The sequence below is a fragment of the Corvus cornix genome, chromosome 15 (assembly GCF_000738735.6).
Source record: "Corvus cornix cornix isolate S_Up_H32 chromosome 15, ASM73873v5, whole genome shotgun sequence".
Classification (NCBI taxonomy): domain Eukaryota; kingdom Metazoa; phylum Chordata; class Aves; order Passeriformes; family Corvidae; genus Corvus; species Corvus cornix.
In genome coordinates, this window is record NC_046345.1 from 1609554 (window position 1) to 1624442 (window position 14889).

A 14889-nucleotide genomic window follows, 5' to 3' on the forward strand; every position below is an offset into this window, starting at 1 on the left:
GCAGCCAGCATTTACCACAAAAAAAAAAGATGATTCAAGTCTAACCCTTTCCTCGGGGTATCTTTAACAAACAAATGCAAAGGCTCAATTTCAGCACAAAAACATTTAGAGATGTTTATATACTTCTCCTCAGGAATATGTTTTCTATGGCAAACAAATGGGGAGCATCAGAAAAGCATCTCCAAACCACAGAATGAGCAAGGCACGTTCTTATGTCAGTGCAGAGGACAGGGAGGTGTCTGAATTTTCAGCACAAACTTTGCAAGTCTGCTTTACCAAGTACCAGCTCAGGTTCTTTCTCTTTTTTTGAACAAAGGATATAATTTTCCACTCTAAAGCCACAAAACCAAGATTTAGGCAGTAAGTCAGTGTTTTGTCTCCGTGCGTGCAACAAAATGTTTGCGATCCAGTGAATTGCACAGTTCCCTTTAAACTCCTCATTACAGTGTTTTCAGTAAGCTTCAAATCCTTCATTAAGCAGGGAGCTCATTTTCTGTGTAAGACCAGTCCTGGTGAATAGAAGCTGTTGCTGCATATTGTGCTTTTCTCCCTTGGTCATCTCTGAAAATCTCTCCGAATCCTTCTTACCCCTATTTCTTGCTGCTTGGCAAACTTGCTTGGAAGGTTTTTGCTTTTCTGGAGCGAGCCAAGGTTGCCAGAATTACATTTAATTTACATTTCACAGAGAGAAAGGCTTTGCCAGAGAGCTGAGTTAAACCAGCAGCCCTGTTCCAAGGGTGCCTGTGAGCACTGATCTAATCAGTGATCTGTCAGCTCGACATTACAGACATTGTCTCTGAGCAGTTGAAGTGTGTCTCTTTTAATTTGCACCCCTCTCAAACCAGGCATCAGTTCTTGGGCCAGATGCTAATTTTCTGTTTAAAAAAACACCCTAAAGAAATCAGTTTTGCTGGGTTTGAATTTGAAATACTCATTACAAAGAGTTGTATATTTAAAAAACATTTGCAACACCCTAATTGAAAAAAAAAAAATCTCTTTCAGATACAAATTACAAACCACTAGAAGTTGATTTAGTGGAAGCTACAGAAAGAAGCTGCACATAACTCCACTCATAGTTCAAGAAGAAATGTAATTGGGTACTCTTTCAGATCTTGAAAATACAGCCTACCTATTAACAAAAATCTCCCAGGCCTTATCTCCATAGGACATTAAAGTCAATTAACTAAAGGAGCAAATTTACAGCATGTTCAGGCTTTGTGCAGATGCTGTTACCCACAAATGGAATGGTTTGAATCCAGTGTCACTTAATTTGCCCTAAAGTGCAGCTTTACTTCTGAGGGGCAGCACTCACACAGGGTTTAACTAAAGCAGTTTATTTTGTCCTGCTTTTAACTCAGGCCAACTTTCCTGCTTTTGTCTCCAGAATTGGACAGGACCAGAGCAAAGCTGGTCAAAGCTCTGGGCCTGAAGTGAAGCCCCTGCTGGTGGTGTTGGGAGCCTCCTGAAAACAATGTCCTATCCCAGCTGCAAATATTTACTGAAATTAAATTTCCAGCTTGTTCTCTGAGATTTTAGCCATGCAATTCCTATTAATGCAAGCTGAAGCCACTCATGCCATGTAAATATGTGTGCACAGAGCTGGTGCAGGAACCTCAAGAAGAAGGTAATTATTTTGCAGATGCACAAGGAATAGAAATAAATGTTCTTGTTAGACTAGCAGGGTCTGCCTGGACCTCTTCTACACTCTAATATTTGACTTTAATTTAAATATACACCTATTGTTTGCTGAGGCTGTGGGTTTGTGCAGCCCGTGCTGGATCAGGCACCGCGTTCCCTGCCTCAGGCAGGAGATGATCGTGGAGCTGAATTTCACCTGCCAGGGGGGCTCTTCCTATCTGCAGCAGCGCTCACCAGAGATCAAGTTCTCCTCTTGATAACATTAAAGATTTGCCATACATTTTCAGGCTGATCTGGTAAATTGTATTGCTGCTCTTACACAGGGGAGATGAATTGGGTTTTTTTCCAGTTTCTGGCATAAAACCAGCCTGTCTTTTCCTTTCTGTTCTCTAACAAGTTCCTGCTCTTGCAGCTCTTCAGACCAGCTAAAAACCAACACGGTTCAAACTGTGCATTTAGGGCATTTGTAAAGGTTTTGTAAAGACCCTGGGTTTTCCATTGCTTTGTGGAAATTATTCAAGAAGTCAGATAAGCAAACACGTCTGTAATCACATGTATTTTACAATTACAAGCATGGCAGGGTTTATAGGGAGAAGCAAGGCATTTTATTGGATCAACAACCATCACTGGAAGGAACAGATGTGATTTGGGGCATATAAATTCTTTTTCAGGTCTGAAAGAGCAGCTATATTCAGAGGAAGAACAGCCATGCTGATGCACTGGTTTCACAAACGTTTCTTTTGTTAACAGCACTAATAAAACCATTTAAAAGATTATTGTAAACCCAGTTCTATTCTGCCATCTGGCTCAGCCCCTCAGACAACTGAACCAGCACAGCCACACTGTGGGTGTGGGAATGAGGCCCTGGGGCAGCCAGAGGAGCTGAAAGGAAGTTTGGAGGTTGCTGAAGTGTCTCTGCACAATCCCCATAAAAATGCTCCAAAATTTTACCTGCTGTATAGTGATGAATAACTTTATAGCAATGTTTAGCTCCTGCTGAGAAGACAAGGAGTGGTGTGAGGGCACCAGCCCAAGAGGATGGGAGGAAAGTGGAAAATTGTTTTGCTTGTGGTGAGGTGAGCTATGAAGAAGCCACACTGCAATCCTGCCATGACCTGAGCAGTGACAGTTTCAGCTGATTTTGGGCTATGTCTGACTGAACCTAAGTTTAAGGCTGCCTAAGGCTGTTGTCAGGGACTTTGGAAAGAATCCTTGAGTTTCCTTCAAGGGCAGATATCAAAAGCCTCATGCAAATTGCCAATTCTGGCTCTTACATGAAGGTGAAGTTGAAACAACACAATGCTGTGGCTTCACAGCTGCTGGGAAATGCTTGGATTTGGGGTTTTTGCAAAGATAAAAGCACTCTGCTCGTTCTCTTTCAAACCTACATCTCCTGACTGCAGTCCAAATGTCTTGAGTGCTTCAGTTTATCACTCAAAAACTCGTAAAAACTCTCCCATGTTTAGGATTTGGGGAAACACATAGGAGATGGAGGTACAAGCAGATTAAAAAGTAAAGAGAAAAGTCATAATAATAAAAAAGAACCAAAATGAAAAGCCACTAAATCTCAGGTAAAAATCATCCAAATCTAAAAATAAAGGAAATGTAAAAACCTTATGTACAAAGTAAATGTCAGAGTGAGCACAACTAATGCTATCTCTGAACTATTGGTTTAGAATAGCCCTGCAAAGTTAAAAAATCCTCATGAATGGTCAATAAAACAAGAGATCATTTATTTCCTGTTGAAATCTTTCCTGTTCTCATGGGCACGGAGCTACCAGGGGGATGGCACAGCATCCACACTTTCTGCCCCTCCTCCATGGAAAATGCCAGCAGTCCTGGCACAATCCAAGCAGCAGCAAATGCTTTGCACCAAAACTCTGTAAAGCCTGCCAGCTTGCAAGCAGAGCAGACTCTCAGACCATTCTCTTTATTTCAGCTGGCCAAATAAATCAGGAGACACCGGGGGTAAATTTCCAGCACTGCCTCTAATGGGTTTAACTTGAGGATGCCCACGACTGCTAAGCACGGCTGAATGTCTCAGTCACTGCAAAGTTTGCTCCTGCAATAAACACCAGCCTAATCCTGCAGCCGTTTGCTCAGCAAAATCCCTGCTGCTTTTAGCAGGATCTGTGCCTCAGGGGTGGGACAGACAGGCAGAAGAAGGGAAGTTCAGTGAGGATTTAAGCAGTCAGCTTAAATCCTTTCATTCCTCACCTAGCACAGCTCTTCCTGCCACGAACAGCAACGCTGCCTCTGTCACTGAAGCAAACACACCGATTGCTCTTGCGCCAGATTCTCATCACCTCTTCTGTCATAGCCAAAAAAATATCCACATAATCAAGCAGTCAGTCATTCCCCTTCTCTGGAGCTCATTATCTGAGTATCCTGCAAACTGTGTCCCATTGCCCTTAGGTTTATGCCCTCATAAAGTGCTGGGTAATTCTCCTCCACTGTTGTCTCTCTGGGCTCCTTAGGCTCTTCAGTAGCTGAGATGTTCTCCTGGGCACTGGAGGGCTTTAGCTGGAACTGCCACAGTGTTCAGCACTCCACTTCCAGCTGCCAGCAAGGCTTTTTCACTGGGTTATAAATCTGAGCTGCTGTCATGCCTTTTCCCCGCTAATATTTTTCAACTTCGCCTGAAATCCACCAACACAGCAGCGTTCCTGGAAGTTCTTATCTTGCAAATTGTGCAAATGGTGGTTATTACAGAATGGGCATTTCCAGTAGGGAATGATGGGATCAGAGCTCAAAATCCCCACTCCCTTCCCCCTCCTTTTTTCCTGGTGGAACATGGCCTTCAGTAGGAGTGCAAGTTGTTTCTTACTTAATTCAGAGCTGCTAAGTAATGCTGCAGCCAGGTGTGCTGTTCAGTGCATGTGCACAGACTGAACAACCACCCGAATTCATGGAATCACAGAAGGTTTGGGTTGGAAGAGACCTTGACTGGTGACCTACTCCAGCGCCGTGGCAGTGACACGGACCTGAACCCTTCCTTGGCCCTGTCATCTGTCACAGCAGACAGGAGCTGAGGGCTGGCAGTGCTCAATGTCTCTCACACACACACAGAGCTGTGTTACACCAACCAGACAGGTCCAGGTCCTTCTCCTCAGCTTTGCACATCGGAATGTGTGATACAACTTCCTGAGATTGTGTGGAATTGATTAAATGCTCCGGGCAAAGCCACTGACTTTTAAACTGTACAGATCAGGACAAAATGCAGCGATTGTTGGATGTTTTAACAAAGGCTGAGGCAGGCTGTAAAGCTGATGGCAAACAGGAGAATTTAGATTCTGAGGAATGTTCTAAAAATGGCTGTGTTCTAAAAGCAGAGGCCCTGGCCACGTGTCTGGAGTGAGGCAATGCTGTGAACATACCTTTTGTTGGAGGTGACAGGAATCCTCCAGCCTTTGATCTGGCTGAGCTCTGTGTCAGAGATCTCAATCTGCAGCGGGAGCCTGGGAACCCAGACCGTCACTTCTAACTGGGTGGTAAAATGCTGATAAGTGAAGTTAACAATAGTATCCACTTTGCTTTTCATTTCCTTGCCATTAACGAAGATGGAGTCACAGCTGTCAGAAACCTTAAAAAAATTATAAAAAATTAGGAAATGAATAAAAGTTCCTGAGGAAGAACAAGGATGATACATCAGTCCTAAGACAACACTGAAAATGTAAGTCATGCATATTGCATTTCCAGTTTTCTAATTAGAAGCAAACAGTGATAAATGGACCCCAGGGAAAGAGTTCTGCTTTCCTCAAAGGATACTACTCAAACTACAAAAATAATTTAATGATGTTATATAACCTGTGTGAATCTTTTATACTAGGCAAATTAAACTCTTCATGAATCAAACTCCATGTGCATCAACGTTTATGTTTACAACTTGCTTAAAGAACCAGGGAAAAATGGGGCCATATGTTAGTAAGAAAAAGACTGACTCAGAACCATAAACCAGAATCCTTTCCCTTTTCCTTGAGCACTGTAATGCTGAAAGACAAAGATCCCCTTATGGCTCATGAGCAGAAGTGCAGCAGAAGCATTATTTTTTAGAACTTCTCAGTAATTGTTTTAACAAAATGTATTCATAGTTGCTTTGTGGCATCCCATGAAATCACAGCTAAAATGAGCATGTGGGCTGTGTACTACAACTCATCTGCCCTCTTGGGTTCAGGGATCTTCTGGCACGAGATCAAGGTCCTGAGCACAGATCTTACTTATATAAAACCACGATGTAGCAACTAATTTAATCTTCATTCTGGAAGACAGGACTCCTTCTCTGTCATATTTTTATGTTTATATATTTATACGATATATAAATATATCTCTGATATATTTATAAATACGTGTGTGCATACTTTTAGATTATATCCACAAACAGTCATGTGTAACATTCATGTGTAACATGGATTACACACCTGAGTACCTGCATGTGTACACGTATTTGAGCTAGTTACAATTTATCTACATACAGGTTTGCATTCTGCTTCTAAGAGAGAGAGGTGATCGTTTCCCACAGAGCCCATGTAGTGTGGTTTTAATCTTTTAAACCCACAGCTCATGGCATGTGGTTGTGTTCTTGAAATGCACTTTGTTCTCCTGTCAGGACTGGTCTGTGTCACGCTGTACAAGGCGCTGGGACCCAGATCCAGAGGGATCCTGGCTAAGCCCATGTTTAAGTTCTGGTTTCCTGGAACTGCTGAAACACAGGTTGTTTTCCCTCTGCAAACTTACCTCAAATCTTTTCAGATATTAACAGGGATTAGGGGTTACTGAGCCAAGAAAAATTAGAGAAAATCTCTGGCAGATGCCTTGTTTTGCTCAAAAAGTACACACTATTCAGATATGAAGTAAAAGATCTGTCCTTCCACATTTGCCATTTTCAGGTCAGCTTCTCAGATCCTTCTCAGTCTACTGAAACTACAACAATTGCTGATTTACAGAGGGGCTAAGGCAGGTGGTGAGGGGTGGGGCAAAGGAAACTGAGTCACTCTTCTGCAGAGAATACTCCTCCACGTAAATGCCTAATGAGCACAAGAATATAAAAATATTAAATCTAGATAATCTGATAAAGACCTTAAAATGGACTTGAGGCTCAGGAGTACCACAAATGAGATGGTGCATACTTGGAATCTTTTTTTCCCTCCCTCATAATATGTTACAAGTGTCTCTGGAAAGTTTAAGCACATTAAGCAAGCCCATTAATTGAATGAGCAGTTGAGATTCTAAACCATAAAGCTTACATCTAGGGAGTTATGTGAGAATTAAGACAAGACAGAAATAATTAAGGAAACTCAAAGAGGGAGGGATAAACATCAAGGCCGGATCAGGGGAATAGCTAATATCTGACAAGACAGCAGCTAGTTTTTCAGATTCTCTTCTTGCTGCATCAAATGTTCTTGTCAGCAGGCAAGAAAGGTGCTAAATTAGGGAACTGAAAGACGGACATTAATTGTAGCTATAAAAATATCAGTCTAGGCTTACAAATTTCACAGATTTTATGTCTAGACAGAGACATCCAGTCATTTATATACTGACCAAAAGGTAAGTACAAAGCAGGATATATAACTATGCTACAGTTCACCCTGTGGTCTTGTGTATTGTTTAGAGCCCAGGATTCACTGAAGTGTATCTTCCAGAAAATAATGCAACCTGGATAAGAAAACTTGAAGAGAGCCATTGTCGTTTCAGTTCTCTAGCTGGAATTTGGGTTTACTCTATTAGGTACAAGCATACCAGATAATGCAAAGGGAAATCCAGCTGAATCCCATGATAAAGTAGGACAGACTAAAGCTCACATGAGGAAGCCTCTATTTCACTCACACATATTTAATTACTGCCATGTTTCCTTCACTAACCTTACTACACTTGGTACTAGAAAGTAGATTTGGCTCATCGGAAGGAAATGAGAAACCTGTGCATGGATAGAAAATGTCCAGCACTCCTGTTTCACTTGGGACCCGCTACAGACCCAGGACAAAGAACTGATTCCATCATGGGAGCTGTGATTCCATGCCAGCACCATGGGACACTGCTCTGAAGAGGGAATGAAACACCCGCTGAGCCTTGGGGACTCGGTGCCAGCTGTCCTCTCTGGCCAGTGGCCTCCAGCAATGTGCCCCTGCTCTTTCTCCCCTTTTAGTCCCCTCCATGCTTTTCCAGCCACACTCTGACTGTCAGAGCTGGCTGGTGATGCTGCTGGAAGGGCAGCTTGTCCAAGGGCTGCTGGGGTGTGGGGAGGGCCTGCCTGTTCCCAGCAGAGCGTCCATGGGTTTGCCATGGGCAGAGCTGCCTTAGCAGGTGACTTAACACAGAATTCTTTTGAGCTGCTGCTTCTGAGGGAACAAAGAGGGAAAAGACTCTTAAATCTCTCTTGCAAACACTACACAGTGAGAAGAATCAGCAAAAGCTTAGAATGCCACCCTCTCATCTAAAATGCACGGAGCCAGGCTGTTTAAAGCAGTCTGTCACCATCCATTGTCAGCTGCCTGACAGCACCAGAAAGTGCTGTTTGAGACAGTTTGCAGGGGAGCGGGCCAGCCACGATGTGCTCCCATATGCAGGTCAAGAGAAAGAGAGCTGCAATTAACCTCTCTGGGCTTTGAAGCAGGTGGTTGGCTCCAATCCCCACCAGTAATTGTAAAAAAGCACAATTTGCCCTGTAGAGTCTGTCACAGCCTCCTCATTTTAGGCTAATCCAGAACAGAAGTAGATAGCAGTTCAGGAGGAGTAACTGGGAAACCATTTGATGTTCAGATCACAAAGGTTTATGCACCCTTTGGGTGAGCAGGTAAAACAGAGGGAATATGAACTGACAGGAAAACAACCAGTGCTGCTTGTGGCTCATCTTTGCATGCAGGGTCAGTTCCCAAGCTCATACCTCACTCTTGACCTGCAAGTCAGCTTGTAAGAAGACCTCATGAGACAGAAAACAGTCACAGCCCTTGTGGCTGTTTACTGTTCGGGAGTTTTTTGGTCAGGCTGAAACCCTGCTTGGCACAACCATTTTTCTCCACACTTTTGTGGGGGGGGAGAGAGCAAGATGCTTCAGCAGAGACCCGGCCACAGGGGCATCCATCTCCTGCCAGCAGCTCTTCAGGGCATTCCCAGCCTCCACCTCATCTCCAAGTTCATCTTTTTTCACCTTCAGCCAAACACTTCTCACTGATATTTACATACGCTGTGTATGGACACGGATAATGAATTATAAAGGAAAAACTCCTTCCCAAAGGAAGGAATTCTGGTTAATGCAGTGCAAAGCACCAGTGACTAAGCGGATGTAAGTGTGAGACCAAGCACAGTGCAAAGCTGTCTTGTGGCACTTTTCTTCTGTGGATTTTTGACACACAAACCCCAAAGGGATGGTGGTATTTCACAACCCATTTAAAGAAAACTGAGGCATACACGATGTGTATCAAAATTTGGTCTAACACAGCATCTTTTGAGCTGAAAGACACAGCCATTTGGTTACCCAGTCAGGTCCCTGAGTGATTTAAATTTGAAGCTCAAATTCACCCTTGAAAAGAGGTCCTTGTTACACTTGCTGCCACAAGAGCCTTCACCAGCACTTCAGAAACACTGGATTTACAAGAGGAGTTTTTTGCTTGGAGTCAAGATCTACTTGTCTTTAAAAATACCTGAGTTTAATGGGATGGGCGTGCAGCCCTCAGTGCTGTAACCCTGACTTGTCTCATTCCAGTGCCTGCCTGACAGAGCCATTTCTGATGCCCAGCCCAGGAGGCAGAGCCCAGAGCGGGTCTGGCTGCAGCCACCTGCATCCTCTGCACACCTGCCCACCCAGCAGGGCTCTGTGGAAACAGGGGCAGGAGTGACTGGCCTGGAAGCTGCGATGTTCAGGGCAGGGCAGGAGGAGCAGAGCACAGCGATGCTCTGCAGCCAAAGTGTGGGGATGCAAAGGGTCATTAGTGGCTGAGGCTATAAAGAGAACAATTGTGACAAGATTATGGAGACCAGTGCTGAGAGTGAATGGCTCCTTCTCATAATAATCTCACAGCTGTAATTTTGTGGTATTTCCTGAATGCTGCCTTTTCCACCTTTTCTGTGGCATTGTTCCTGACATTGTTGTTACCACATTAGGAAGGACTTGCTGAGCTACTTGCTTGCTCCTTCAAACCCTTTCACTGTATTTATCTTTTGCCTCTTGCATCTTTTCATAAGGCTGTAGCGTGGCTGGATCATATTTTTTTCTGGTTTGGATAATTTTCTATTTTATTTTTATTTTTGCTACATTTGCTTTAGAAGCACAGTCTCTGAAATCACTTTCTCAGCCTGAGTCTTAGTGTTTGAGTAATAGTTGAAGACAAAAATAAACATCATTCTTCCCATCCTTTTATTTCTCCCTCTATCAAACAGCTGGTACCCCCATGCCTTCCCTGCTCCTGCCCCTTCTGCACCTGAAGATATTGCTGCAGTCTCTCCTAAACCAGCAAGGGGCAGAAGAATGTGCCTCATAAGAAATGCTGGGTTTATTTAAATTCAGAATGATGCCTGACAGCAGTCAGTCTAGGAACTGCCAGGCTTCTTGTTTTGGCTGCAGCTTGTGTTATGTCACGACATGACAATTAGCCAGTGCACAGGATTTGCCCATACTCCTGTGTCGAGTGATACAATCAGAGTTTTTCATTAGATTTTGTTATCCTTTTAAAGTTAAAGCTAATTGGCCACGTTTGAATTACAGTTCTGCCCACAGATGACAAACATATTGTCCCCTTTTGGGTGTGTGTGGCAGTGCCAGTGCACTGTCCCACCCTGTGCTGTTGTCACCTGCTGGGGCTCCTTGGGCTGAGCCCTGGGGCTCCTGTCCCACCTGCACGGGTGGCTCAGAGCGTGTGGGGCTCCCAGAGCCCACCAGGATCCAGCCAGGTGAGGGGCACCGTGTGCTGAGGAGGCATTGCCCTTGCCCTGGCACCTCTGCGCATGCCCCATGCCCCTCACACCGAGTCCTGGGTCCAGTGCCCCTCGCAAACTGTGAGGATCAAAGCCCTGGATGTGGCCTGCCAGGCCTCACAAGGATCTATTTCAGCCTCTTCCACAAGCACAGATTTTTCCATGCAGACAATTCTCACAATAGTTCTTCCTCCCCCTGCCCCAGCTCATCTTGTGCACTGGGGTCTGCAGATATTGTCTGCAAGCAATTTGAGGCAAATGGTAGATTAAGAATATATAGAGTAAAGGATAGCAAATGACAAGATGCTGGAATTTAAACTAATAAAACAAGAGGTTTTATTCCCTTTTAATCTTCCACATGTGCAGAATAGTCTTGGAAGTGTCATTTTTGAAACATCCTTTTCCCGTTAATTTGTTTTTATTGGCAAATCAGTTCTCCAAGTACTGTTCTCTGGAATAGCTGCTGTAGTTTCAGATAGAAGTGTTGGCTTTAGGAATCCCCTGAGATATATTCTAAGGTTTGTTTCCTACTTAGAAACAATAGCAAGAGTTTAAGTCGAGTATTCCCCATCCCATGTGTTCGATCTGTGTTTGTTTTTCATCTTATCATTGAATAATAACGTTACACAGAAACAGGATACAAACTGCCCGACTCAGTGCAGTCCAACAGCTACACTTACAAACAGGATTAGCCTGATTTCCCCCTCTCTACCACCAGCTTTCACTGGAGAAAAGGCAGAAAATGAGATATGTCAAGGTGAGCCTGAAGCAGTTCCAATGCTCTTCATCCTAAGTGGTCTTTAATTGCAACATCTACCAAGAATTAAATCACATACTTCACACTGAAACAAGAAATTTGGATGGAGGCAGGGGAGTTTGTTCAGCCCCGTCAGCACTGTGGTATCCTGTAAAAACTGGCTGGCCACATCATCTGTCACAGGAAGAGGGCTGTGTTTGGGTTGATTATTTTCAGATACATCTGCTCTTTTTTTAATTACCCAAAGGCTTGATCTTAAAACTGCTGAAGTGAATCCAAACAAATCAAGTGGAGGATGATCCAGCATCAGAGGCCAGAGTTTCCCTGGTTAGCAGGCACTTCCAAAACTACACAATCAAACCCATTGGGAAGTCCAGGCCATTTTGAAATCCTCATTTTGTAATGGTCTTTCTTCCTAGCTTTATTGTTGTAAAGGACTAAAGCAGGAGATCCAAAACCCATTATCTGGATGCTGAGTGTCTCTCATTAGAGACAGAAGCACAGCCTGGCAACTGCTTGCCCTGACAGGAGTTAGAGGGAGCACACAGCCCAACACAGACCCAGTCTAAAGCCCCCAAAATAACCCCCATGGCTGCAGTGAGCTGCAGGAACATCACAGATACAGACAGTAACAACACCGTAACTGTGTGTGCCAGACAGGGCCTGTCCTGAAGAGCACTTCTGGCAGGGGTACAAAATCCAATCTGGGATTTACACTCAGGCCTCACTGTAACGAGGAGGAGTTAGAAGCAAGATTGAAAGGAAAATCCTTCATCCAGGAAAGCACAGATCTGGAAAACCAGATAATTTACTGAAGTGCTGCGTGTTCAAGAGACCAGAAAACCACGGTGGTCTGAGCAATGGGTTTGTGGAGGGGGAGCAGCAGTTACACAGAGCTCCATGCGGACGCTGCGGGACCGTCTGAGCAGCACAGGGTCACCGACACCTCGGCGTTGTGGTGAAGAAGCCGCAGCTCCTTTTCTCCATGGGTCACTGTTTCACACAGCTGAGGAAGAGAAGCAGGAAACTGAGGGAGGAGGGAGATGAGCCCAGGTATAGCTGGTGATGATGTGAATGGGTGTTAAAGTTTTAGAGCAGTTTAAGCATTTAACCCCCACTGAGACGCACTGAACTAGAGGGAAGGACAGCATGGCAGGCATTAACATTTTGGTTTAACAATGCAGACAATTGCTGAGGCTTAGAGAAGGTGCAGTGATCCATGAATGCACGATAGAGTTTAAAAACCTGCTGAACAGAATGAAGTGTGCACTATTCAAAAACTGTTGATCTGTGCAAAATTATTAAACAACACATGAGATGTGCCAGGATTCCAGTCCCAGGTGCAGAGCAGCTGCTCCCATTCCCTGCCTGGCATCGTGCAGGGGCGTTCCTGCTGCAGAGGAGAAGTCTGGTGGGGGCACAGGTTGAGAGGGGAGGGCCAGGGAAGGTGGGTGTGTGCTCAGACTCCAGCCTGCTGCTGAATTCCAGCTCAGCAACAATCACTGAGCACCCACAGCAGCGGAGCGAGGGCAGATGCTCCAGTGTTTCCTCCTTATTGATTATGGAGAGGAAATACTGAAAACAAGTAGGGGGCAGCTAAAGCAGTACATGGGGGCTGCCAAAATGTTCTCTGCTTCACATAATGAGGTCCTTTACCCATCAGCTGAGCTTTTAATTGCACTTTTTCTACAAAAAAGAAACAAGTTGAGGAATTCTGTTGGAATTGAAAGTTACTGTTTCTGCTCTGCCCACTGATTTATCATCACCCTGTGCAGACTGAGAAAGAGAGATCATCTTCATTGGGTTAAATCCATGGCCACGTTAAGATGCTGGTGTCTTTGGAGGATAAGAGAATGCCTTTGCTCACGGCACCTGGAACAGGCAGTGGTTGGTCCCCCAGGAATGTCACCTCCCCTGCAGGAGAAGGAATGCTGCTTGATGCCAATAACTAAATGACAGCGGTGGCTGTGCTGCTGTGGGTCTGAGCTCAGGCATTCTGCAGTGGGTTGGGAACAAGATGGGAATCGGCTTTGATGTGTGAAAGAGAAACGGGATGGAACTGGGAGGGGATACAGCCTTTGGAAACTTGATCCAACCCTTGTTGAAGTGAGAGACTTTCTACTGCTTTACTGGCCCCAAACCAGGAGTTTTCAAGGCTGTGAGGACTTCACTGTCTATTGTAACGCAGTGACAGCCAACTGTGACACAAGCTTGGAACAAAGACTTGTAGGCAGTGTGCTTTTGGAGGCTCAAGTTCTTTGGTATGTCGTACTTCAAGTTGTTTGGACAAACTGCAATTATCCCTTGATAGAGCAGCAGTTCCACTGCCAGGATGCAGCAGAGCAGGTGCACATGAAACTTAATTTGTGTGCTTCAAGCTCATTTCAATCTCGGCACAGTTTGTGTTTGGGGAAAGCTTCAGGAATGCTTTTTTTTTCCCATTCAGTCACTACTTTTGTTGATAATGAGAACACATGGAGCAGAGCTTAGAGCAGGATCTCCTTTCTTTCTTATCCACTTGTGATCGAAATCATGTCAGTCCCATTCTCGCTCCACGAGTTTCTGTTTCTTTAGAGTAATCTCGTATGCAAGTCAGCCAGGCTCCTGCTTGCCTTGTCACCATGATGCAGTGCCTCTCCTGGGCCAGCATCCTTCCCAGCCAGGCCTGCTTATCTCCAGACAGACATCTTCATTCTCTGCCCTGAGATAAGGGATCTCTCGCCAGCACAAATTCCAAGCACCGGCTCCTCTGAGGTGGATTTGCTTAAATATTTGATCCTTCCACTTCTACAGATTAGGCATTACCAGCACTTGTTAGTTTATGTAAACATCCACATTCTTCATATTCATCAGCTGCTATCCCAGAAGGGCTTAGGAGCTGTTTATCTGGTGAAACCCCAGCAGATGGTACCAGCTCTTTCTTGCACCCATCTAATTGCAAACACTGAACCTGCTCTGTAAAAGCTGTTAATTAGGTGAAAATAACACATATGTTTGGGCTATAAGCTAAGGTGGGTTTTTCCCCCCACTTGAGTTGCTCTCACAAATGGGGCTATAAACTGACAGAATAATTTGCACCTAGGTGAGAAAAGCAAGAGGGGAAAATATTCAGGCAGCATCAGATGTAACGTTCTTTATAAAATAATGGGCTTTAAAAGTAATTTTCTGAGCACTAAGTAAACTTAGTGTTCATGATTCATGGCTCTAATCCCTGTGACTGAAATTTAAGACCTAAGGCTCCATGAAATTAAAGAAAAAGAAACAATTACATGCATATTCATTCGATTTCATGTATTGCGTATCCTTCAATTTTTCCACTGTAGAAACAGGGTTTTCTACAGACTGCGTACTTGAGCAAACCCAGCAGATCCGCTGTACCTGCTGAAGCCAACCCACCCTTCTGTGCCTGCTGGCTTCTCAGCCTTCCTGGGGAATGCAAATATTCCACAGGTGTGACAACACGGAGTGCAGAAAGCTCAAGGCCACCGAGGGTGCAGAGCCCTGGTGCAGGACAGCGGCCACTCAGCATCCCCCAGCTGCATGTGGAGCAAAGAGGAGGCTGCTACAGCAGGGCCAGTGCCCATCGA

The 14889-nt window shown here is 44.6% G+C and overlaps 1 protein-coding gene across 1 annotated transcript in view; it reads right to left on the reverse strand.

Moving 5' to 3' along the window:
• The window catches only part of TMEM132B (transmembrane protein 132B), a 222238-nt gene that overhangs the window by 11392 nt on the left and 195957 nt on the right, over positions 1-14889 (reverse strand). Inside the window, exon 6 of the mRNA XM_039561156.1 lies at positions 5016-5221. Within this exon, the coding sequence (XP_039417090.1) occupies positions 5016-5221 (206 nt within the window). The remainder of the gene's footprint in view (positions 1-5015; positions 5222-14889) is intronic.